Source organism: Rattus norvegicus, chromosome 7, assembly GCF_036323735.1.
Source record: "Rattus norvegicus strain BN/NHsdMcwi chromosome 7, GRCr8, whole genome shotgun sequence".
Taxonomy (NCBI): domain Eukaryota; kingdom Metazoa; phylum Chordata; class Mammalia; order Rodentia; family Muridae; genus Rattus; species Rattus norvegicus.
Genome location: NC_086025.1, coordinates 112191079 through 112216977, shown reverse-complemented (window position 1 = coordinate 112216977; position 25899 = coordinate 112191079). Strand labels below are relative to the sequence as shown.

The window sequence follows — 25899 nt, the reverse complement described above, 5'->3', positions numbered from 1 at the left end:
CAAGGAGTCCCTCACTGCCTTCTGGGACAGGACGAGTTGGAGAAGACACTGGGGCTTGCTTTTCTCTTCACGTGTGTGACCCAACCTTCCTCCTGCAGAGCTCAGCAACTTCTAGAAGTCCAGGAAAAATACCTGATCTCCAGCAGACACCGAAGTCCTCGAAGCAATGTAAGCAGGGAGGATGGGCGACAGAGGGAGGGGCATCCCTGAGGAGAGAAGAGGGAGACCTCCGTGACCATAATTGACCTACTATGTGCCTAGGAAACAGAGAAGATTAGTTTCCCTGTGCAGGATGGTTGAGAGATGAAATGGACGGAATGGGCCTGTGTTCTAGTCTAGTCTATGTCTACCACACAGTGGGCACCGGAGAGCAGTCATTTTCTCTTTTTCAGTCCCTGGGGTGGGTCACCACTGTGCCCATGGTAAAGTGAGGACCCTTGATAAGGTCCCTGGGAGACCCCATTGCTGGAGAGTGGCCAGGGAGTGTGTGTCCAGGGGAGTGTGTTCAGGGGAGTGTGTCCAGGGGAGTGTGTGTGCAGGGGAGTGTGTGCTCAGGGGAGTGTGTGCTCAGGGGAGTGTGTGCTCAGGGGAGTGTGTGTCCAGGGGAGTGTGTGCTCAGGGGAGTGTGTGCTCAGGGGAGTGTGTGTTCAGGGGAGTGTGTCCAGGGGAGTGTGTGTGCAGGGGAGTGTGTGTCCAGGGGAGTATGTGTGTCCAGGGGAGTGTGTGTGTCCAGGGGAGTGTGTGTGCAGGGGAGTGTGTGTCCAGGGGAGTGTGTGCTCAGGGGAGTGTGTGTCCAGGGGAATGTGTGTTTAGGGGAGTGTGTGTTCAGGGGAGTGTGTGTTCAGGGGAGTGTGTGTGTCCAGGGGAGTGTGTGCTCAGGGGAGTGTGTGTGTCCAGGGGAGTGTGTGTTCAGGGGAGTGTGTGTGCAGGGGAGTGTGTGCTCAGGGGAGTGTGTGTGTCCAGGGGAGTGTGTGTGTGCAGGGGAGTGTGTGTCCAGGGGAGTGTGTGTGCAGGGGAGTGTGTGCTCAGGGGAGTGTGTGTGTCCAGGGGAGTGTGTGTGTGCAGGGGAGTGTGTGTCCAGGGGAGTGTGTGTGCAGGGGAGTGTGTGTGCAGGGGAGTGTGTGTCCAGGGGAGTGTGTGCTCAGGGGAGTGTGTGCTCAGGGGAGTGTGTGCTCAGGGGAGTGTGTGTCCAGGGGAGTGTGTGCTCAGGGGAGTGTGTGCTCAGGGGAGTGTGTGTTCAGGGGAGTGTGTCCAGGGGAGTGTGTGTGCAGGGGAGTGTGTGTCCAGGGGAGTATGTGTGTCCAGGGGAGTGTGTGTGTCCAGGGGAGTGTGTGTGCAGGGGAGTGTGTGTCCAGGGGAGTGTGTGCTCAGGGGAGTGTGTGTCCAGGGGAATGTGTGTTTAGGGGAGTGTGTGTTCAGGGGAGTGTGTGTTCAGGGGAGTGTGTGTGTCCAGGGGAGTGTGTGCTCAGGGGAGTGTGTGTGTCCAGGGGAGTGTGTGTTCAGGGGAGTGTGTGTGCAGGGGAGTGTGTGCTCAGGGGAGTGTGTGTGTCCAGGGGAGTGTGTGTGTGCAGGGGAGTGTGTGTCCAGGGGAGTGTGTGTGCAGGGGAGTGTGTGCTCAGGGGAGTGTGTGTGTCCAGGGGAGTGTGTGTGTGCAGGGGAGTGTGTGTCCAGGGGAGTGTGTGTGCAGGGGAGTGTGTGTGCAGGGGAGTGTGTGTCCAGGGGAGTGTGTGCTCAGGGGAGTGTGTGTCCAGGGGAATGTGTGTTCAGGGGAGTGTGTGTCCAGGGGAATGTGTGTTTAGGGGAGTGTGTGTTCAGGGGAGTGTGTGCTCAGGGGAGTGTGTGTGTCCAGGGGAGTGTGTGCTCAGGGGAGTGTGTGTCCAGGGGAGTGTGTGTGCAGGGGAGTGTGTGCTCAGGGGAGTGTGTGTGTCCAGGGGAGTGTGTGTGTGCAGGGGAGTGTGTGTCCAGGGGAGTGTGTGTGCAGGGGAGTGTGTGCTCAGGGGAGTGTGTGTCCAGGGGAGTGTGTGCTCAGGGGAGTGTGTGCTCAGGGGAGTGTGAAGAGCAGGCAGCCGTACATGCTCACTTTTAATGCTACCTCCTGGACAGCCAGCAGCTTCCATGAGTCCATGTATGTTTGGGGCCCAGTGCCCGCCACTGTGCTTGCTCCATGGTTGTTAGGTTAGGTCTCAGTAGTGTGACTGTCATTGGTTTTCCTACCCAAGGCCTTGCTGCTAGTTCACTGGAGGAGAGACTGTGCTGGTCTAGGCTGAAGTTTCGGGTGGGGATGAGGGATGAGGAGTGGGGTGTGTGTGAATGGAGCGATAACATGGGGGGGAGGAGCAATGGCAGGATGCCCCCTCGGCCTTCCCTCCTTGCTGGGATGGATTGTGCAGGATCTTCCTTTCTTGTCCACCTAGCTGAAGAAGCGAGCCCTGGGGCTGGTGAGGCCCAAGCCTGCAGGGGGCACTGCAGGAGACTCAGCGGAACAGCTACCTGCAGACCCCTGCTCAGGTGAGTCTGAGGGGGTGGGAACATCCCCTCTGCACAAGTGTCCAATGTGTCTCTGGGCGGCCCCTGGCTTGGCTTTGGGAACAATCCCGAGTGACAAGGCTCCCTGACGGTGGGATGGATTGAAGAGAGCCCATTGGTAGGTGCTGGTGTGTGTGTGTGTGTGTGTGTGTGTGTGTGTGTGTGTGTGTGTGTGTGGCTCTGAGGAGGGTTGATAACCAGCACCACCCACCACACCAAGGAGAGCAAGGGGCTGGGGAGGAGCCCCTGTGAGGCTCCTGTACAGTCACAAGAGCACAGGGTAGGTGGTGACTTTGGAGGAAAGTGGGTACAGTAGATGAGTGGAGAGCCTCTCTGAAGTCCAGGACACTCAGCAACCCCGCGCTCAGGGGCTTCCTGTCTAGCAGATGAGACTGTGAGTGCCCAGTAGCATGTCTAGGGACTTGGGAAGATGTGACTGCAGCTTGGGGTGGCTAGTTGAAGTTACCTGGGAGGACAGTGAATGGCTCTGGGCTGCAGACAAAAACCCTAACTTTGCAGGCAGCTAAAGCAAGAGCGGGTCAGATGCTGAATTCTCCCCAGGCTCTCATGCAGGGCCTTTGTTACCACTAAGAGGATGTGACCTTTGCCCTGGGATGTTGGGAAGTCTGAGGAGCATTGAAAGCAGGGAGTCACGTGATGTGATCTCCTTGCAGGCTGGAAGCTTCTCCCTAGGTGTTGCGTGCAGAGTGGCCTGTAGGGGGCAGACCTGAGACAGGATCAGAAAGATGCCTTCTGCAAGAGCACCAATTCTCTTCTGAGTGTGTGTGTGTGTGTGTGTGTGTGTGTGTGTGTGTGTGTGTGTGTGTGTGTAGGAGCACAACAGGACTCAGGAAAGGAAAAAAAGGTGGCAGAAGATGATGTTGATTTAAGTACCCTGTGGAGCTTCTCACCTCTTCCATACTCCTTCCTGCAGAGCTAGAGCGAAGCCTAAAACCCTACAGCCTGGTGCGGCCACTGTTGGTGTCTGCTCTGAGGCCTGTGGTGCTCCTGCCTGAGTGCCTGGCACCTCGCCTTATCCGCAATCTGCTGGATCTGCCCAGCTCCAGGCTGGATTTCCAAGTGTGCTCTGCGGGTGAGCCTGCCACCCGGTTGGGTGGGTATATTGGTATGGGGTGGAGGGGTGTGCATCTGGGTAGCATTGGGCAGCCAAGCCTGTGGTCCTGGGTTGTCCATGTCCTTGTTCTCCACAGAAAGTCTCTCTGGAGAGGAGCAGTGTACATCCTCGGCTCCCGGAGCCCCCAAAGCCTGGCCTGCCAGTGCTGGGCTGGGTAGCAGGATCCGTGCCATCCAGGAGTCTGTTGGGAAGGTAAGTGCCAGCCAGGGCAAGACTGCCTGCCCTCTGGGACCCAGAGCCAACCACTGGACCATTCTCTGGGCTCCTCAGTGTCCTCCCTGTGCTGCTTGGGTTAGGACAATGACCCTTGGGGCCTACTTGATGAGTCTTCTGGTGTCTCTTACCTGAACATCCTTATTCCTGAACTTCTATCGTCTTGCTTGCTGTCTGGGGTTGATGGGGATGAGAGTAGAGACCGAGGTCCAGAGGGCCTTTCCCCCAGCGCACTCCTGAGTCTGGGTTTCCTGTTTCCTTTGGGTCTTTGCCAATGAAGCAGGACTTTCCCCGGGAGGTGGTAGCAGGGCGGGTACAGCAGGGAAGGGTGGGCCTAGGGGTAAACTGTCTGTCTGTCTGTCGGAAAAGAAGCACTGTCTGCTGGAGCTGGGTGCACGGGGAGTACGGGAGTTGGTGCACAGCGAGGTCTACCCCATTGTCATCCATGTGGAGGTGACTGAGAAGAATGTCCGTGAGATCAGGTGAGTGGTGGCCATGTGTGGGTGCCTCCTGTGAAAGCCTCTGTCTCTGTGCCTGTCATCTGTCTACCTGTCCGTCTGTGTGCATGCTTGGGTCATGTATTGTGGATATTTATCTTTAGAGAGGGTAGGTCGTGTGTGGGTATATGTATCTGTCATAGGTAGTGTGCTATGTGTCTCATAGATATGCATGTATCATACATGTATCATGTGTGCATAATGTGTATCGTGTGTGTATGTTCTGGGTGTGTATTGTGTGTGTGTCATGAATGTATAATGCATTATAAGTGTATCCTGTCTGTGTATCATGCATAACGTGCATCACATAGGTAACTTTCATGCCTAAGTGTATATCGCATGCCACACATAATACATACTGTGCATTATGTACATAGGTATATTGTGCTTTTGTTGTATCATGTGTGTCGTAGTTATATGTGTATATGCGTATTGTGTATTGGTATGTATTGGTATGTACTATGTGTGTTGCCTGTCATGTACGTATGTGCATATAATGTGTATTGTACATGTATCATATATGTGTACTCTGTGTGTGTGTGCATGTGTGTGCATATACTCATCCAGCTCTGATCACCCCCTTCCTCTGCAGGAGCCTGTTGGGCAGGCCAGGCTGGCGGGATTCAGAGCTGCTCCGTCAGTGCCGGGGCTCAGAACAGTGGCTCTGGGGACTGCCGTGTTCCTGGGTGCAGGTGCCTGCCCATGCGTGGGGCCATGCAGAGGAGCTGGCCAAGGTGGTTCGTGGCCGAATCTTGCAGGAACAGGCTCGCCTTGTGTGGGTGGAACGAGGCAGCAGCAGAGGGGGCAGTGGCAGCAGCAGTGAGGCCTGAGGATCCATGCGATGCCCAGTCTCCCCCAACCACTATCTAGAGCGCCTCCATCAGATGCCTGGGCCTTCTCCAGCCGGTGCTGGACACTCACCATTAATACATGGACTCACCCTGTGCTGGAGGGGCAGCCACCTGAGGAGACCCTGTGTCTTCAGTGGAATCAGATCTTCCCCAGCTGTGGCCTTCCTTGTCCCCTCCATGGACTCTCCAATGTGGGACCTCGGTCCCAGGCTCTCACCGCAGTCTGTCACTGACTCTGCACAGGCTGTAGGAGCCCACATACCTGTCCCTGACCTGCTGCTCTGGGTCTTCCCATATTTCCGTTTGTGGGTCTTATGTGTGTGTCTGTGCCCTTACACACTCACCCTGGAATAGAGTTCTCACACCACTGTTCAAATTTGCACACATGTCCTCATGGATCTCCAGTTTGGTTCCTCCACCTGGGTGTGCCAGGTCACTGGGGTCCTCAGCCTGGGTCTGTGTACCCAGCCTTGCCCAGCACCACGCGGCTCTACTGTCCTCTGGCATTTCCTGTGTATGTTGTCATGCAGATACCACGGCTGCCCTAGTCAGCTCCTACCCTTATGTCTTTTCATGTGTGTCGTCTCTTACCCTGTGTAAACATCACTGTCCTTGTGACACCAGCACTAACCACGGTGTGCTCTGCTTGGCACACCAGGACATGTTCTCTCAGTTGACTTTTTGTTCTCCACCAGCCTCTAGGAGGCCAGGGTGGTGGTGCTGCTAGGCCACCCGAATGTTAGGCTTGTGGGTAATTCCCAGGCCTTGTCATTCAAGCTGCACACAGTGAGTCATTAAAGTTTGTCATAGAAGTTGGTGACCTTATGCTTGTTTCCTTCCCTGGCCTGGGGCCCCTATCCTAATACATCCCCTATGTCCCCATCCCCAGCGCTGGCAGATTCCACCTTTCAGGTCCCTGCCAGTTTGCTCAGTTTATGGGGAGAGTCACGTTTCCTTGGCTCCTCCCGGAGACGCACGCCATCTGTGCTGGAGTCACCTTACTGGCCTCAGTGCCAGGTGGGGGGCCCTCAGCCCTGCCTTCCTCATCACCAGTGTCTTTTGGTCAGGTCACTGAAACCGACAGGCCAGGAGTGGCTTAAGAAACCTGGTTTCTAAGTACAGGAGACCCAGAGCAAATTGTGGGTGTGTGGGTGTCCCTGAGGCTGCTCCCATAGATTGAGGATGGTCACCTGAGGGGGAGCAGTCTACGGGCTGGAAGAGGTGCCCCTGGGCTCTGAGATTAGGATTTCACTTAAAATGTTTATGGAGGTGCTCGCTGTGGCAGCACATACTAAAAAATGTGTATTGTGTGTGCAGGCGGGAGCAAGAGTGCAGAGTGTGTGTATAATGTTCAGAGGCCAGTTCTCCCCTTTTGTCACGTGGGTCCTAGGAATCAAACTCAGGCAGTCAGCATGTCAGCAAGCTGCTTCACCTGCTGAGCCCTCTCACCTGCCCTGAGATCCCTTTCTTTTTTAAATTTTTTTTTGAGATTTATTTATTTTATGTATGAGTTTTATATATGGGAGTACACTGTCGCTGTCTTCAGACACACCAGAAGAGGGCATCAGATTTCGTTACAGATGGTTGTGAGCCACCACGTGGTTGCTGGGAATTGAACTCAGGTCCTCAGGCTTGGTGGCAAGCACTCTTACCTGCTGAGCCATCTTGCAGGCCCTCACCATCATATTGTAAACGATAGAGGTATCTTGCCTAACGCCGTATGGATCTGAACCCAGCACCAGGCCTAGGTTGTTCCCTGGTGGCACTGTTCTGAGGAGCTGGGCTGTGAAGGGGACAGGCTGAGGCTGACGCCTCATTGTCTTAGTGTGTCAGGAGCCTTAGCAGGCTAGATCCATTCACAGCCACCAAGCACTTTCCTGTGCTTAATTAACATAATTAACAAGTATTGATTGAGTGCCCAGTGTGTGCCAGGCACCGTACTGGGCTCTGCATAGTCAACAAAAGAGGAGAAACCCGCTGCCCCAGTAGTTTCATGAATAAGACAATAAATATGTAAAACACACCGTACAGCTGGAAGACGGAGAGAAGGGTCTGGGCTTGGGGGCTGGGAAGGAGGGTTGCTTTAAGTAGGCAGGGGAAACCTCATGGCAGAATAATATTTGTGTAAAGCTTCAAAGAAAGCGAGAGGTGATCTCTAGGGAGCACGCTATGATGAGCACGGTCCTGTGGTAGAGGTAGGCCTGATGTGTGGTGGGTAATGGGGAAGGCCAGCAGGAGGGAAATTGAGCCGGGATCTGAGGCCGGCTCGACAGGACTCTGAAATAATGGGTATTGTAGGACCCAGAGACAGGGCTGTGGGGTATAGGGAGGCCGGAGAGGCTTCTTCCCACTTCATGGAGGGTTTGATGTAGCTGCAGCTGCTGGCAGGGTCCGGTGCCCCTTCAGTGGGTGGCTCCTAGTCGCAGCCTCTGGGGCTTCCCAGGCCTAGCCCCGCCCCTCGGGCAGAGGCAGGGGCGGGGCCAGGAGCCTAGCGGCCCTGCCGGGAGGGAGGGCTGAGGAGCAGGTGGCGGGCTGGTGGCCTCTGCCGGCTGGCAGGACGGTGGTGGCTCAGCTTCTGGGTTCAGAGACCCAGCTTCCTCCTTTCCCGTCGGTGCCTGCCCCCGATGCCTGCCAGACTTTTGCCTGTACCAGGGCCCCCACCTGACCAGCCTCCCACCCCAGGCTGATTGGGGAGTCGGGGGCTGAACTGTCTGGGGGCCCGCTCCCAATGCACTGCCGGGTCTTTCGGGGCCTGGCGGGAGCCCTCTTTACCCTCCTGTGCGTGGGGCTCCTATCTCTACGATACCACTCAAGCTTGTCCCTGAGGACGATGCAGGGCACGCTCAGGCTGAACCAACCGAACCCAGGGCACCTGGAGCTGCAGCTGGGGGACATCTTCATCGGAGTCAAGACTACCTGGGCCTTCCACCGCTCCCGCCTGGACCTGCTGCTTGACACATGGGTCTCCAGAACCAGGCAACAGGTGACAGGCCGCCTTGAGGCCTGAGAGAGGCTGAGGGGCTCCCAGGGGTCTTCCTGGTGGTCTGGGGAAAAGCTGACCACCAGTGAGTGGTTCCTTTTGGGGTCTCTACTCCTTCCTTCCTCCATGCCCCCTCAACCCCCACTGCCACACTCCAAGGCCTCCTCAGACTCACAGGTCTACTACATCTGTTGGGTTCAGTGTGGGACCCCTGTCCTAGGCTTCTCTTGGGTCCCTCTCTTCTCCTAGATTCTGACCCCAACTTGCCTTAAGGTCATGGTGGGTGTTAAGGAAGCTCCAGAGAGATACAGCCCACCAGGCCTGAGTGGCTGCCCACCTCAGCTCTGATCATGAATGAGGCTGTATGAGGCAGGGGTGTGATGTGGATGCTGGGGAGACATGGAGGTGGAGCTTGCTTAAGGGAGGCTTCCTGCCCCACTGTGCTGCCCAGGGTGTGGGGGCAGTGTCTGGCCTCCCATTTCCTCTGCTGCTTTGGGAGGCAGTGGGTGAGGCAGAGTGGGCCAGAGATCAAGGTGAGGGGGAGATCTGTCAGCCATATGGAATCCGTGTGTGTGTGTGTGTGTGTGTGTGTGTGTGTGTGTGTGTGTAAGAAGGCGTGGGAAATGAGTGTGTTCCCTGAAAGCAGTCTTTTCCCCCATGCTCAAAACCCCATCAAAGTCAGGGAATTTGGGGAATTGGGGATCACTTCAGGGGAGGTAGAAGAGTTCATGCACTTGTGCATACACATACTCTCTCCCCACGCTGGCTGCTGACTCTGTGGGCGGAAGTGACTGAGCTCTTGGAGGGGAGGCCAAGGACAGGAGGTGAGGGAGGGTGAGGGTACCTGAAGAGGATGCCCTCCTCCCCGCCCCCATTTCCTGGCACAGTGTTCAGTATAAGAATGAGTCCTTCCCGGGTAGAGCTCCCTGCAACCCCCACCCCCTGTATAATTTCTTGTCTGGAGGAGAACATGGTTCCTCCTCGGAAGCCAGCAGGGCTGGCCCTCTGCACAGACCTTCCTGTTTATGAAGCTGTGTCTGTGTGTACCAGGGAGCAAGGCCCCACATGGTCCCTGGTGTTTTCCTGTCTTGCTCACCGTGATAGTTCTCTTATGGTGAATGAGGAAAGGAAGGGCTGGCCAGAGTCACCCAGGAGGCCTGTGGGACAGAGCACAGCAGGACACCCTCTCTACTTCTCAGCCTCGCCCCCTTCTTCTCTACCAGGCCTCAAGATCAGAGCTGCTGGGGTTACTGGGGTGCAGCTGGTCCTGGGCCACTGGCTGAGGTGCTGGTCCTGTCAGGACAAGGCAGAAAGGCCAGCAGCTACCTAAATGTATGTCCTAGGTTCTCCAAGCGGCCAATCAGCCACCAGGTCAAAGGGACAACTACCAGCTTCTCTAAGGAGCTGCAGTGAGAGGCTTCACATCCATTAACCTTGCCAAACACCTGCATGTCCGGTACTGACTTCCCATCCACAGTGAGGTCAGGTGGAGGCAGGAGAGGTGTTGGATCCCCAGCCAAAGCCAGGGAGAAGGTTCTGGAAGGACGGCCAGGTGCAGAAGGAAGGTGGGAGACCGGGAGGTCCATTCCTTATTCCTAGGCTTTCTTCCCGTGACCTTGGCTACAGGCCCTCAGTTTCCACATTTGCACAACACAAGCGTGTCTGGAAACAGCCCTAGCTGGTTAACCGCAATCCTGGGCACCCGACTGGTTAAAGGTGATGGGGTGACAGGTGGCCTCAGCTTAGTGTGCTGGGGTGGACTCATGTATGGCCTTTGTCTAGTAGAGGGGGTAGGCGGGGAAGGCTGTTTTGTGTGTTTTGAGCTTGAAGGAGCCTTTCTCCCTCTAGTCCCCTCCTGGGTGGGGGCTGGGCAGGGGAGGTGGCCTTAGCCCACTCTCCCCTCACTGCAGCAGATGGTCCCCCGCCCCTCCCTTTCTTACCCCAGCAGGCTGCCTTTCTCTTTGTTTCCCAGCCTGTGAAGCCATAACTGACTATTGTCTGGGTCTTTTGCTTAAAATCAAATGCAGCCTGCTGCTGCCACCTAACCAGTTGTCTGTGCTCTCAAGAGCTAAAACCACAGAGCTCCTAAGTCCACTCCTACCCTAGACTGATTGCAGCCTGGATCCTAACCCTGCCCACATGCCACTTCACTCCAGCAAACATTCTCAGTCTGTTTGTCCCATGCTCTGGACTCTAGTGACTTCTGCTGTGCCATGGTCATTTGGTGGCAAAAACTTGCCAGACACTCAGACAAGAAAGGCCTGACTTCTTGGTCAGCTCCCTCCAGAGCTATGTGGTAAGTAGGCTTGTGCGAGAGTGGAGCAAGGGGCAGAGGAAGACAGCCTGGGGACCTAGGAGAAAGAGCTGGGCCAGGACTAGCCTTGGGAGCAGAGAAAGACAGAAGTCAGGATAACGTGGACTGACGTGAGTGATGGACCACATGAGGTGACAGGCATGGTGACTCAGAGGCTCTGGGCCCAGAGAGTGGAAAGAAGGCACACTTGTGTGGGAGGGAGGGTAGGGGGCTCATCTTTTGATGCTGGTCATGGAATCCAGGGCCTCACACGGGCAAGCGATTGACCAACCCTGGTTCTTCTTTGTGTGTGTGCATGTGGGAGGGCAGGGATTTTCTCCCCACCTACTCTAGTGTTATAGATTGAACTCCAGGCCTGAGCATGCTGGCCAAGTGCTGTGCCACACCCCCCGTGCTGGCCCTTCCTTGTGCTTTTTAGGGGTTCACTCTTAATGCTCCATCCTCCAAGGAAATGCTACAGTGAGAGGGATTTGAGAGGCTGGGGCCCAGCAGGAGGCCTGAGAGGGGCTCCAGGGTCCAGGTTCAGGGCCTGTGCATGGAGAGGGGTAGAGAGGAGGATACTAGGCAGGCCTAAGCCACTTGCTCTCCCTAAAACACCCAGGGCCCTCGCACCAGCTCAGTATGACAGGCAGAGGCAGACCTGGGGAGAAGGCTCAGAAGGAAGAACGACCCAGTCTCCCTGAGACACCAGGTGCTGGGACACTGGAGGCAGACAGGATGCTACCTTTTGGTGGACAGGAGAAGAGCACGGTGGGGGAGGATGGGGGGGTGAGGGCGCTCTAGCTGATGGGTATCAGGAAAGGACTATTGGGGGATGGTGCTAAGAGGTATCTGTAAAGTGTTGGGGTAACTGACAGAAATCTGAATAGAGATGCCCCAGAGGTGGGGCAGGGAGGGCTGAGGTAAAGTCACATCTGGTGGCAAGGGTTAAGTGTCTCTTCCTTTAACGCAGTGACTTTTTTTTTTTCGGAGCTGGGGACCGAACCCAGGGCCTTGTGCTTGCTAGGCAAGTGCTCTACCACTGAGCTAAATCCCCAACCCTGACTTTTTTTTTAAGTGTTTATGGGTTTGGGTGTTTTTGCCTGTGCATGTGTCTGTGTACTATGTGGGTGCAGTACCCATGGAGGCCAGAAGAGGGCGTGGGATGTCACCCTGGGATTGGTGTTACAGACAGCTGTGAGCCACCACGTAGGTGTTGGAAATTGCGCATAGGTCCTCTGGATGAGCAGCCAGTGCTCTGAAGTGCAGAGCCATCTCTCCATATGTGTTCTAAGGGAGATAGGGATGGTGTTGACAAGTGGGTGCAGGTGCGATCTGGGTAGGTCTGAAAGGGCAGTAGGTCTAGGATCAGGGCAGAGTCTTGTGTCAATCTATGGGAGAAATAGCAGTGGCTCTGAGGTAAGCTTGTGGTTATGGGCCTAGGGAGAACAGGCTGGTTCCCTGATGGCCCAGCCCTCCCTGTGCCCCACCCCTGCTCTGGCCTCCTGTGAGAGTAAGTGCAGCCGCCTTCCCTGTTTACTCTTTCTTCCTGTCAACCCTTCCTCCCTGCCCACTCTTCCTTGTTTTATGTGTTACAGCTGCTGCTCTCTCCTACTATACAGATGGGTAAACTGAGGCTTGGGACACGGTTGTTTTGGTCTGGGAGGGATGACTGGCTTGTTGTGGGTAAGCAAGGAGGTTCACTGTGGCTGGAACCCTGGTCTAGGAGTTCACAGAGGTGTAGGTCCAGTGGGGAGTGGGGATTCCAAGGGCCTTGAATATGGGAGCATTGTTATCTCAGCCCTCACTTTTGGAGTGGTTCAAAATTGTTCTAAGGGTCAGGGACACCACTAAAGGTTTTGTAATATTCTGTGAATATCTTCAAGATATATGTATGTAAGGTGGTTAGGGTTTTATTGCTGTGAAGAGACACCATGACCACGGCAACTCTTATAAAGGTGAACATTTAATTGGGGCTGGCTTACAGTTTCAGAGGTTCAGTCCATTATCATCATGGCGGGAAGCATGGCTGTGTGCAGACAGACCCGAGAGTTCTACATCTTGGTCTGCAGGCAGCAGAAGGAGACTGTGTGTCACACTGGGAGTGACTTGAGTATATATGACTTCAAAGGCTGCCTGCCTCCACAGTGACACACTTCTTCCAGCAAGGCCACATACTCCCTATGGGCCAACCATTTAAACACAGGAGTCTGACGGCCATTCCTATTCAAACCACCACAGGCAGTTGGTGAGTTCTGCACATACTGTGCTAGCTCTGAGTCCGGGTAACCTATTACCTTCCTGCTGCGACTCTGTCATGCCCACAGGCAGATTCTGGGGTTTTGGAGCTGCCTAGTACAGAGTTGGTGTGTGGTTGACGTGTCCCAGTCACGCCAGGTCACACCTGTAATCCCAGCACACAAGGATCCAACCCAGGAGGATTGCCACCAGCTCCAGGCAAGTTCTGGGTTACAGAGTTGAGTTCCAGGCTAGCTTGACCTATGGTATGAGACCTTGTTTCAACAAAGAAACCAAATAAGAAACAGCCTCGTGGGTTGGAATCCAGCTTGGCCTCACCTTTAGAAGGTCACTGGGGAGGCAGTGTGAGTGATGGTCCTGGCACATGCCCAATCTTAAAAAGCCGGATTGTGCCAGTGTGTGAGGTTTCTAATGTTCTGGGGGCGGGGGTAGTGGGCACTGCACTTGTGCGAGGCGTTGTGGCTGTGGCGTGGTGTCTGAGGGTTTGGGTAGGGCAAGTCCTACGGTCTGTACACTCCTGTGGACAGGGTTCAGGGGCCTTTGCTTTCTATGCCGTGATAAACAAGCACCAAAAGAAACTTGGAGAGCTAAGGGTTCGTTTGGGCTCTCAGGTTACAATCCATCATGGAGGAAGTCAGGGCAGGCACTGAAGCAGAGGCTATGGAGAGCTACTGCTTTACTGACTTGCAACCCATGGCTTGCTCACCTGCTCTCTAACACAACCCAGGACCACCTGCCTAGGGGTGGTACCACCTACAGTGGGCACTGAATCAATATATGCCTTACAGTCTTACCTAGAGGCCATTCTGTTGGAGGCATTTTCTCAACTGAGATCTCCCTTCCCAAATGGCTCTAGCTTGTGTCAAGCTAACAAAATGTAGCCAGGATAGTGGCCAAGTGTGACTGTGACACTCTGTGCAGAAGAGGGTGAGTCGGCCAAGAGTGTGCGGCCCTGGAGAACAGATGCAGCTGGGCTCCTTCACCCGGGAGTTGTGTATCCTTGACAGCTTAGTTGTATGTGTGCGTGTGTATATGTCTGAGAGTAGAGGACGGAAGTCTGCCCTGTCTATGTCCTCCCATGTGTGGGTTAACCTAGGGCATGGCTGTGGATGGGGACCTCCCTCCATTAACCTATCCTGATGCCTCCTTCTCCCCACAGACATTCATCTTCACTGACAGCCCAGATGAACTCCTCCAGGAGAGATTAGGTAACTGCCTGGCTGGGGACGTGGGTGTTTGTGATAAGACCTTGGGGTCCCTAGAATTAGATCTCCTGTCTTTGGCCTTGGGGACTGAGTACTTTGTGCCCAGGAACAGAGTAAGTGTATAAGAGGCTACTGGACAAGGCCCTGAACATCTGGGCTTCCGTTCAGTCTGCTGCCTCAGTTTCTCTGGGAGGGGATGAGCCCTTCAGGTCTAGTCTCATCTTATACATGTATTCCCTCAGTGTGTGTGTGTGTGTGTGTGTGTGTGTGTGTGTGTGTTATACATGTATTCCCTCAGTGTGTGTGTGTGTGTGTGTGTGTGTGTGTGTGTGTGTGTGTGTGTGAGTGTTATGGGGGGAGGGGCTGGAGGGGCTGGGCAGGTCACCTGACTGCTTCTCACCTCCAGGCTCGCACCTCGTGGTCACCAACTGTTCTGCAGAGCACAGTCATCCTGCTCTGTCCTGCAAGATGGCTGCAGAATTTGATGCCTTCTTGGTCAGTGGCCTCAGGTAAGTGTGGCTAGGCCATGGGGACAGGAGTGACTTTTCCCTCAGGCTATCTCTTTACCCTCTGCACGACTCCCCTACAGAGTTTCATTATGTAGCTCTAAGTGTCCTGGTATCATTCTGTAGACCAGGCTGACTTTGAACGCACAGAGATCTGCCTGCTTCTGCCTCTCAAATGCTGGAACTAAAGGCGCGAGCCACCATGCTGTGTTTGTCTGTATACATGTCAGGTTATGTGTGTGGCATGCACTGTGTGTAGGTCAGAGGACAACTTTCAGGAGTTATATATCTTTCCATGGTATTTCTGGCCGGTGCCAGAGTCATCTCCCTGGTCTCAGACCATCTTTTGAATTGAGTGTCGTGACAACAACGTGGAGCGGTGTTAAAAAAATATTTAAAAAAAAACAAACCAACAAAAGGGTGTGTGTGTGGGGGGAGATGTGGGCTGGAGAGGTGGCTGAGTTGTTAAGAGCACTGGCTGCTCTTCCAGAGGACCCAGGTTCAATTCCCAGCAACCACATGGCACCTGGCAACTGTCTGTAGCTCTGAAACCCTCACACAGACATACATGCAAGTCAAAACACCCATGCATGTAAGGGAAAAATAAATCTAAAACAAAACAAAGAAAGCAAAACAAATGGAGAAACCCAAAAAATGGAGTAGTGGGGCTGGGGATGTGAATCAGTGGGTAAAGTCCTAGCTGCGCAAGTGTAAGGATCTGAGTTCGATACCCCACACTGACTCCAAAAGCATGTACGTATGATTCTAACCCTAGTGCCAGGAGGTGGAGATGGGGTGGCTCCTGGGACTTGCTGGCTAGCCATCATGTCCTGGTCCCAGTGAGAGTCCTGTCTCAAAAAGCAAGGTGGATGGTAGCAGGAGCAGCACCCACTCCAGCCTTTGCATGCAAGCACACACATCTGTACCTGAACATACACTGACACGCACACCCCACACCCCATACCCCCAAATGGAGGCACCTGGGCCACTGAAGGGATCCTAGGGCCTTCTGGGGTTGGACTCACCCTTTCCCACCTAACAGGCAGAGAGGTGGGCCACCTAGATTCAAATCTTGTCACAACGCTGGCTGTGCGGTCATGAAGTATTCGGCTTTGTCTGTTCTCTAGATATCTGTGAGGGTTCACAGCATGCTGCCTGGCCCAAAACATGGGGTTCAGATAGTAACTACCAGTAGAAAGCACGGGCAGCTTAGAGCAGGGATTCTCAACCTGTGGGTCTTGACCCCTTTTGGGGGGATGGGGGTGGGGTGGGTAGAACAACCCTTTCACCAGGTCACCTTAGACCACCAGGAAAACACAGCTATCTACATTATATTCATGACAGTAGCAACATTACAGTTGTGAATTAGCAACACAGTCATTTCCTGGGAGGGAATCTCCAGGACATGAGGAGCTGTTCAAAGCCATGCAGAGTTAGGAAGGTTGAGAACCGCTGGCTTAGAATTAGCATTAGCAAAACCAGGATTGTCGATCATGTGATCCTATTTTCTTCAATGGAAGGAATGAAAGATGTCTGGTCACCTGGTCACCTGGAATGCCAGCGAAAGTGGCCAAACATGATCTTCTGCTGTTCTCTTAGGAACCAGCTTCTACCCGAGTCCCTCCAATATCCTCAGAATTGTTTAGGCCCTGATCCTGGGCTTTATGTCTCTCAGTGAGCAGAACTCATCCCTGTGTAAGATGCCCCATGTTCTTTGCATCCTCCACCAACAGACTCTCCTTATGCTTACCTCAGATCCTTCCTGATGGCCAAGACACTGAACAACTATAATCAGGAAACTTGGCCTTTTTTTTTTTTTCCCTTTTCTTTTTTTTCGGAGCTGGGGACCGAACCCAGGGCCTTGCACTTCCTAGGCAAGCGCTCTACCGCTGAGCTAAATCCCCAACCCCACCTCAGATCCTTCCTGTAGGCCCTAGCCCTGAGCTCTGTTTATCAACCAATAGAATTCATGCTCATTGTAAAGCTTCCTTACCTTGCTAGAGTGTTTCTATGTAGCTATGCCTGAAGTTTTGTTGCAATAATTGTCACGTGGTAACCTTTCTCCAAAGTTTTACTATGCTTAAACATATGAGAAGAATAAATCAGGAAGGCAGTCTCTGGAACTTTTTGACCCAGTGCCTAAAAGACTGTACTGACTTGAAGCTTCATTCTTCAGATAGCGTGGATGTCTCCCCTGAGGGCCCTGAGGTTTACGGAGTCCCCAACAGCGACCTGACTCATGGCTATTAGCTGTTGACTGTGGGGACCCAGGAACCCAGTATTTCCATAAGGTCACTGTGTCCCATCCCTACAGGTGGTTCTGCCATGTGGATGATGACAACTATGTGAACCCCAAGGCTCTGCTACAGCTGCTGAGAACATTCCCGCAGGACCATGATGTCTATGTGGGCAAGCCCAGCCTGAACCGGCCCATACACGCCTCTGAGCTGCAATCAAAAAACCGCACGGTCTGTCCCTTCCTCCTTTTTCAGTTGGCTGTTGCTTTTGGGGTGCGTGTGTGTGTGTGTGTGTGTGTGTGTGTGTGTGTGTGCATACGTATGTGTATGTGTGTATGTGTGTGTGTATGTGTGTGTATACTGATACTAGGGGCAGAATCCTGAGGCAGGGCCTGGTTATATAGTAAGGCCTGGGTCATCGAAGATCCCTAGTTTGGTAAGGAGGCCTCTGATCACTGGGCTTTACTCATTCCATGACCAAACTCCCAGCCACCTGGAATTACCACTCATTTGTACAGCCCTGGGCTTGAGGTGGAGCTCAGCTGGCAGAATGCTTGCCTAACATCACAAACACAACGGAGCTCAGGCATGGTGTAATCCCACCACTTGGGGAGGCTGAAGCAGCTATCGCTGGTTCAAGGCCAGCCTGGGTTACATAGTAGATTCCCAGGTCAGCCTGGACCATAGATGAATACTGTGTTTAAGCCAGAAAAATCCCAGGTATTGCTGGGCTAGGTGATAGATCGTGGTTGCTCAGAGCTGTAGACTGACCCTGACCTCAAACTTCTTTACTGCCCAGCCACTGAAGTGTGGATACCTAGAGCTAGGGAGACAGAACCAGCTTCACTGTAGACCCAAGAGACAGTCATAGGATGGCCAGGTTGGAAAACAAACAAAACCCAGGAGAGCTGGGGCGTGCCTCTACTAGACTTCAGATAAATAATGAGGTTTTGTCTGTGTTCTCCTAATTGCATGATTCTTCCCTGTCCTCAGTCCCGCCTGGTTTCTAGAGCTTGGGTGGTAACCCCAGGGTAGAGGGAAGATAGGGAGGAGGCTCCCCTGTCAAGAGACCCTGCTTGAATGGAGCAGAAGCTGCTGTTTAAGACTCCCCCTCCCTCCCCAGGCCACCATCTGCTGCTCTGGGGAAACTGGAGCCTTAATTATCAGTAGCTCATCGGCGCTGAGCCCTAATTAAATCCTCCTGGGCCTCAGGGTGTGTGTACACACATGCCACTCCAGGTGAGCCGAGGGGTGTCCCCGCCCTCCACCCTGACCTCCCACCCAGCTTGAGCCCCTGTCTCCAGGCCTGCAGATTCCAGGCTGGAGCATGTCTCCTGGGGTTCATATGCCAGCCCTGTCACTCCCACTTGGGGACGCTGATTGAAGCTGATCCACCTCTTTGGGTGTCAGTGTCTCATCTGTGGGGCCAGTGATAACCGCTGTTCCTCACAGGGTGATTGTGAGCCCAAGAATCAGGTAGGGCCATCTGTCAGAGTCCCTAGTCTGGGGACTGGATGATATTATGGGATTCATTTCTTAGCCATGTCATGTCTTGCAGGGTCAGGCCAATGCCTGACTGGGTACATCCAGACCCCAGGCCCCACTGTTCTAGTTTGCCCGCTATCCCCTCTTTCTCCCTCTCTCCCTCCCTCCTTCCCTCTCTTCTTTCTTTCTTTCTTTCTTTCTTTCTTTCTTTCTTTCTTTCTTTCTTTCTCTCTCTTCTTTCTTCCTTCCTCCCTTTCTTTCTTTCTTTCTTTCTTTCTTTCTCTCTCTCTCTTTCTCTCTCTCTTCTTTCTTCCTTCCTTTCTTCCTCCCTCCCTTCCTTTCTTTCTTTCTCTCTTTCTTTCTTTCTTTCTTTCTTTCTTTCCTTCTTTCTTTCTTTCTTCCTTTCTCTGTCATAAATATCATGGCCAAAATGGACTTGGGGAGGAAAGGGTTTATTTGGATCATGCATCTCAGTCACATTCCACCATTGAGGGGTGTCAGGGCAGGACTCCAAGCAGGAACAGAAGGTAGGAACCCATAGAGGGGAGCTGCTTACTGGCTTGCACCCCATGGCTTGCTCAGCCTGCTTTTTTATACAACCCAGGACCACCTGACCAGTGCTGGCACCACCTACAGTGGGGTTGGAGGCCAATATAGTGGGCTGTGTGGCCTTCCAACGTCAATCATCTATCAAGAAAATGCCTTGCACACTTGCTTACAAGCCAATCGGATGGAGGAATCGTCTCAGTTGAGGGGCTCTCTTCCCGGGTGTCTCTAATTTGTGTCAAGCTGACAGAAACTAACCAACTCACCCCCACAACATGCACAATGCTCTTCTCTGTGAGCACTGCCAAAGGGAATGTCCCATACCCTGTGTCCTGTCTTGGAGTGTTCCAGGATCCCAGAGTGCCCAGGCCAATACAGAGCCTCCAGCTGTGCATGGAGGGACAGCAAAGGCAAAAGATCTCTCTCTCTGGCTTGGCTTCTGTTCCTGCTCTGTGCTCTGAGGCGAGTGACCTCAGTCTGGGATTTGGTCACTGGGCTTGTGGTACGGCCCTTAGCACAGGGCCGAGGCCCTTTTGGTGATGTTGTGGTGACCGTAATTACACAGGAGTGGGAAGCCACACACTTGTTAGTTTTAATAAAGCGCATGATTATTGAGCACTTCCTGGATGCTGGGTCCTCAAGAGAGATTCGCACTGCCTCTTGGAGCCCCGGGCTTTCTCTAAAGGACAACTGTGGAAGTAGACTAGAGAAGAAGGCTGTCAGAGGCAGATCTGGGAAATCTGTACTCCCAGACTTAATTCTAGGCACCGGAAGTGGCTTCTTCAAGGGGATAGGGGCGAGGGGAGGGGATCCCTTTGGGTCTCCACGTTGTCTGTCCAGGGCTCTTTCTGGAGCAGCATCGTGGGAGAAATCTCAGCCCAGTGCAAGATCTTTTTATTAAGCCCCAATGTGGACTTGGAGATAGGGATTTGAGTGTGTGCATGGGGAGTTATTGTTAGGCGGAGAGACGAAACAGCAGAAGGGCAGAGTTCTCCAAAAGACTTGGAGAACCCAGAGGTGAATTCAGGGTCCTTGCAGGAGAGCCAGGAAAAGGCCTGGGCTGAGGTTAGGGTGGTAGAAGAGAGAGAATGGCAGAGGGGTGCTCCTGATTGCGGGGATGGCCATGTCAAGGGGCTGTCTCCCACTGGTGCTCCCAAGATGGTCTCCCCTTTACTCCTGAGGCAGCTTCATGCTCTTCATCTGTAGAAAACCTTTCTCAGCCTCAGGAATTGGGAGTAGAGAAAGTGAGATCTGGAGGCTTGGTGTAGGTGGCACCAGGGAAGAGCAATCCTTAGGCGTTATAGAGGCCGCTCCCTTCTGGTCTTCCTAGAGCACTCTGGGAAAGGCTCCGATTGGCTGGCCTGTTATGTGCCTATTGCTGGGTCAAGGGGCCCAGCCCTGGGTTTCATTCCAGAAGCACTGGGCCACCTCTGTGAGCTAGGGGATCAGGCACCAGATCTCCTCCTCTTACCACCCCATCCTCTCCTGTGGGGACCTACAGACTGCGATGTCTCAGGCACAATTCCTCCTCTTCAAGGAAGCCAGACTCTGGCTGGGTTTGAGGCTCCCCTGTGACCCTGGGACTCATAATTAGTGGTGTGACATTGGGCCTCAGCTCTCTGTGACGTGGGCGATGCCTCCAGTGAGGTGTGAGGTACAGAGCTTCAGGTCACGATGGCTGTGGGTAAGGGGAGGTCCAGCTGGTATGGCTCAGGGTAGGGGACGGTCTTGCTGGTGTAACTGGCGCCCTTTAGTTCCCTGGGCTCAGTCCATATCTCTGACATCCTCTTTCCAGAGGCTGGTGCGGTTCTGGTTTGCCACAGGGGGTGCTGGCTTTTGTATCAACCGCCAACTGGCTTTGAAGATGGTGCCGTGGGCCAGGTAAGCGGAGGGGAGGGGTGGTGAACATGAGGGCTGTGTGGGGTGTGAACGGGAGGGGCTATGGTGGACATGAGGACCTGTGGTGTATGAGGGGCTATGGTTAAAATGAGAGGCTGGGGTGAACACGAGGTGCCTTTGAGGCAGGGAGGAGCAAGAGGGTATAGGGCAACGCAGGTCTATGGGGGGCATACCTGTTGTTTTTACAGAATGTGGTTCAGTACACTCTGCTTTAGTCTCCCCATCTGAAATGGACAGTGGCATTGTAAGAGCTTGGTGGGAAAATGTCTAGGAGGACACCTGCAGTGGGCAGGACACCTTGGTAGCCCTTTCCTCACCTGATAGTCAATGTCATGGAGGTCGAGTGTAGGAGCCCTCAGAGATGGAGAGGGGCTATTGACTGGGGGCAGGAGGGAAGGCTTTCTGGAAGAGGGGGCATTTTTATCTGAGACATCCCTGTAGGCCCTCACAGGAGAAGGGTCTGGGAGTGCGTTTGGGTAGATACAGCCCTTCTGGAAGTGGCTGAGCCTGGCCCTTTCCCAGGCTGGCATCAGTGGCCATGAACTTGTGTGGATCTTCGCCCCAACTTAGGCTGTGCTTTGCCAGGAGAACCATAGCGAGAGGGAAGGCAGGCCCACGCTCAGAACCCTTGTGAGAAGTTGACTCGCCTTAGGTCACACAGCTGCTTGGCCACTGTCCCTGTCTGCCCTTCCTTGCCTGAGAAGTCAGTTCAGAGTGTCAGAGGATGTGCTGTCCCTACGGCCAGCTCAGAGCAGGCACACACCGTGACCCAAGGTCGACTCGTGACTAGGGTGCTCCCTTGTGCTCTGTCCACCTCTGGGGTACCCATTCCTATCTCAGTGTGCAGCTGAGGGGCACCCAGGCTGGATTCCTGTGCCCACCCCGGCCAGGCATTCTGGGAAATGATGTCGATGCCTTTGCAGTCAGGAAATGGTCCCTGGGACACTGGGCAATGCCATTGAAAGCCTGCTGTTGGATTGGGGATTTAACTCAGTGGTAGAGCGCTTGCCTAGCAAGCTCTAAGGTCCTGGGTTTGGTCCCCAGCTCCGAAAAAAAGAAAAGAAAAAAAAATACTGAAGAAAGCCTGCTGCTGCCTCTGGGAAATCCTCATTTCTCCCCAGGCCCCCAAACCACGTGCTTTCTTCTGACTTGGCCTCAGTACCCCAATCTGTGGCAGGCAGGAAGTACCTCTCTATCATGTCTGGGTCCTTAGCCCTAGTGAAGCATGAGGGGCCAGGGGTGCCAAGCTCAGCAGTGAATCTATGAGCGAATGAATGAGAGGAAATAGGGGAAGAAAGGGTATACTTCCCGCCATTCCTCCACCCAGTCCTTCCAGGACCCTGGAGAGGCAGGGCTGTTATCAGCCCATTTCTCAGGGGAGGAGACTGAGACGCTTCAGGTCCCAGACTTGTCCAGTACCCCAGTGCAGTGTGCTGGTTCAGCACAGGCCCTGCTGGGAGGAGGGAGGAGGCGCACATTCGAAAGGCCCAGGTCAGTGGCTGCCATCCCTCTCTGTCCTTCAGCGGTTCCCACTTTGTGGACACTTCAGCTCTCATCCGGCTCCCCGATGACTGCACTGTGGGCTACATCATCGAGTGCAAGCTGGGGGGCCACCTGCAGCCCAGCCCCCTTTTCCACTCACACCTGGAAACCTTGCAGCTGCTGGGCACTGCCCAGCTTCTGGAGCAGGTGAGCCAACAGCAGAGCAGAGGGCCAGGGGTGGGGAAAGGGAGTCTCCCAGATGAAGGTTGGGGTACCTGGAGTCAACCTGGAAACTGAACTTATGTGGGTTGGTCATTACGTACTGATGGGGAAACAGAGGCCCCCCCGGGGAGGCAGCACACCCCTTCCAGACAGTGGCTCAGGCCTCCTATCTCTCTGGTCTAGGAGGACTTTACAGACATGACTGCTGCTCCCAGGACCCACCCCTGCCCCATCCCCCACCCCCACCCCCCACCTGCACCCCATCCCCCATCCCCCACCAGCATCCCATCCCCCATCGTCCACCCCTATCCCCATTGACAGTTCCTCCTTCCTCTCTGAAGCTTCCACCCACACCTCACTGACCTTCTGAGCAGTCTGCGGAAAGAACGTCTGTCTGGAGTTCCCTTTAAGTCCTGTCTGACCAGTCCTGTCCCCACAGAGTCAGATTTTGAGGTACACATGAGGAATTCATATGAAACTGAATAGCATACACGGCCAGGGCCTGGCATTCAGAAGGGTCTATCTCCTGTCCTATCTATACTCTCCCCAGGGAACTCAGGCCTTGGGAGGACAGGATCTCAGCCCTAGGTCTATAGTCACTATGGAGAGAGGGTCCTCTGACCCCCAGCTGACCCTCAGATCCCATGGTCATGGTTTGGGTTAGCGCTTGGAGTCAGTGGATTAGCTGGGCAGGGAACCAGGGTATGGGTCCCACCCATTAGGAAGCTGGGAAAGGGAGACAAATTTAGGGTGACCAGAAACAGGGCAGCTAACTGCCACTGCTTTTTGACACACCTGGCAGCCGTGAGGGCCCTTACACTCTTCTCTTTCTCTTTCTGCCAGTTGTCACATGGTACCCACACAAGCCTCCCTCAGTGAACACGGGGACTGCTTCCAAGTCCCCGGGGAACCCCATACCCTCAGCCGCAGTCCCTTCTGTGAAGGCCTCAGTGTTTGGAGTGGCCCATGGCCCTTCTCCACACACTTCATATCAGCTCTGGGTTACTTTCCATTCCTAACAGGATAGAAAGACTCAGTAAAATGTCACACTGACGTGTTTAGGGAACTGAGCGAGGAGAAAGAAGTGCACAGCCCAGACAGATGTCACTGATAAATTTCCAGTCCATGGCCGGTTGAATCCACAGCTGCAGATACAGAGGGCTGACTACAGGGCTGGGATGTAGTGTAGTGGGTAGGGCGCTTACATAGCATACATGAAGCCCTGAGTTTGATCCTAGATCTTCAGAAACCAGGTCTGGTGGTACAGACCTCTGATCCTAGCCCTTTAGAAGCAGGATGATCAGAAGTTCAAACCCCTGTCTAGGAAGAAAGAAAGAAAATCTCTGAAGTCTGACTGTAAATATTATCCCCATTCTATTAGATGGGAAAATCAAGGCCCCGAAAACCAAGTCAATTGTGATAAATCTGCTGTAGCCACAATGGGGATTTTGAGCCCTGGTAGCTACCAAACCATCAGTCTTTAGCTTGTGTCTGCTTCTTGGCTGACGTCTCTGTGCCATGTCTTCCTGACGTGGTTGGTCCAGGCTCCAGGTGGAGAGACTAGCCGAGGCCTGCCCAGGGCTGTGGAAACCTCCTAGCCCAGGGACTCAGCTGAGGGGAATGGCCCCTTCTTAATGAGCTTGGTGTGCCAGTCCTTAGGAAGAAGGACTCTCTAGTCTCCTGGGTAAGCATGCTGCTGGGAGCAAACAGACTGAGGCAGGAGCATGCTTTCAAGTTGCAGTGCCTTTGGGAGAGCTGGCCTCCATTGTCCAGGAGGCTCAATTGCCAGCCCTCTCTAAAGGCCCAGTGTCTCCCTGGAGGACCTCCCTGGTGGAGCCTCCTCCAATACCCTCCCATCTTCCCCCAGGTCACCCTCAGCTATGGTGTCTTTGAAGGGAAACTGAACATCATCAAGCTACCGGGCCCCTTCTCCCATGAGGAGGACCCTTCCAGGTGAGTATGGGGTCGAGACTGTAGGATGAAGGCGGAGACTGAGGAGCTTTGAGGGAAAGCAGTGCCACAGGTTATGGTGGCTGAGCACACAAGCTAGGAGCAGGGAGAATAGGCTTAACTTCCTATTCTGCTACTTTCTGTGTGACCTTAGATAAGTGTCTTGTCTTCTCTGGGCTTCAGACTCGCCGTCTGTAGCACCAGAGCCCATGGCTGTTCCAAGAGCCCTGGAGTCAGGACTATGGTAAGCACAGCTCTGTTTCAAGGAGATAGAATTTGGCTCAGTGTAGGGAAGGACTGCAACATTCCCAGAGGGAAGGCATTTCCTTTTAACGGAGTGAGTGTCCATCAGCGGAGGCATGCAAGCCATAGCCTCACTGTTGGTTGAGAATTCTAGAATCCAGCCAGGGGCCTCTCGGTGTCTCCTCTGGCTTTTAAGGTGTCTGGAAGGAGAGGTTCTCAAACCAGGGGTCATTTGCCAATGTTCTGATTGCTCCACCCTGGGGGTGCTTGCCACAGTCCTGAGAGGAACAGGGTAGCCACATGTGACACAGAGTTACCCAGGCTGAGCATTCACAGTGCCCGTAGACCAGGGAGGATGGGGTAACTGTCTCCCCTTGATGGTCTCTCCGCAGATTTCGCTCCCTCCACTGTCTCCTCTACCCGGACACACCCTGGTGTCCGCTGCTGGCAGTGCCCTGAGCTCTGACCTGCCCCAAAGGATGATGGATGCTTCTATCTGACCACTCCCCCATCTCCCAAGCAGTCCTGAGGGCTCTTGGTCCGTACACACTGGCAGATGGTCCCTGGCAGGGCCTCTGGGTGACAGGGAAGGTTGGGATGTGGACACTGCTTGGCGTTGAAGGTATCTCAGGCCCAGACACCTGGTCACACCACAGAGGCTGCAGGGACACTTGAATTGGTGTGTAGGAGGGGGTTGGGGTCCTCACCCTCCTGAGGGTGACATGTGCCCTGCCTGGAGTCTGGCCTCTGGCTCTGGCCTCAGGCATTCTTTAGGGACTAGAGTCATTGGGATAAAACCAGGTCTGTGATCTGCAGCTATGGGGCTGGCCTCAGCCGCTCCTGGTTCTGCACAGCTGGCCAATGGACCTAGACTTCGGAACCCCAACAGGCTCAGGTGCCAATCGCAATGAGCCTTTAGTTCAGTGTCCCAGCCTCTTTTGCTGTGAGGAGCTGCCATATGGCCCAGCAGAACTGAGCAAAGTCAATAGAGGGGTTTCTGGAGTACACTCCCAGCCCAAGACCCTGCCTTCCTACTGTGAACGTGGGTGTGATGGCTGGATCTGGGGAAGCTACTTTGGCACCATGAAAGAAAGGCCGAGACAATCTAAAGCTGCTCTCCCTAACACCTGATCTGTAAGAAATTAAACTTTTATTTAAGGCTCTCTGTGTCCAGCTTCCTGCTATGGGTGACCAGGGTTCCAGGCTGGAGCAAGGTTTTGGAGCTGAGTTGATGGCCACATTTGGTGGTGGGATGTGGCATGTTGCTCAGAGCCTGGTGTGGGGAGATGGAGGGCGTGGTGAATGAGGACTATAAGGGGTGTGTGTGTGTGTTCGTGTGTGTGTGTGTGTGTGTGTTTGTGTGTGTATGT

The 25899-nt window shown here is 54.0% G+C and overlaps 2 protein-coding genes across 9 annotated transcripts in view; both read left to right on the top strand.

The window, feature by feature from the left end:
- The window catches only part of Card10 (caspase recruitment domain family, member 10), a 41101-nt gene extending 35067 nt beyond the window's left edge, over positions 1–6034 (top strand). For 4 of the 7 annotated variants that reach the window (XM_039079260.2, XM_063263609.1, XM_063263610.1 and 1 more), the window contains 6 exons: positions 99–168; positions 2415–2508; positions 3461–3619; positions 3738–3853; positions 4244–4356; positions 4964–6034. In XM_039079260.2, the coding sequence (XP_038935188.1) occupies positions 99–168; positions 2415–2508; positions 3461–3619; positions 3738–3853; positions 4244–4356; positions 4964–5201 (790 nt within the window). In that variant the 3' untranslated portion in view covers positions 5202–6034. The remainder of the gene's footprint in view (positions 1–98; positions 169–2414; positions 2509–3460; positions 3620–3737; positions 3854–4243; positions 4357–4963) is intronic. The other 3 variants (XM_039079258.2, XM_063263608.1, NM_001130554.1) reach the window with 2 other exon arrangements.
- Positions 6035–7848: 1814 nt separating this feature from the next.
- Positions 7849–25690, top strand: Mfng (MFNG O-fucosylpeptide 3-beta-N-acetylglucosaminyltransferase). 2 transcript variants are annotated; one of them, NM_199110.1, is given in 8 exon segments: positions 7849–8205; positions 13914–13962; positions 14366–14468; positions 16780–16933; positions 20529–20614; positions 22156–22321; positions 24204–24289; positions 24922–25690. In NM_199110.1, coding segments are annotated over 8 exon segments (966 nt in total). In that variant the 5' UTR covers positions 7849–7950; the 3' UTR covers positions 24989–25690.
- The last annotated feature ends 209 nt before the right edge of the window (positions 25691–25899 follow it).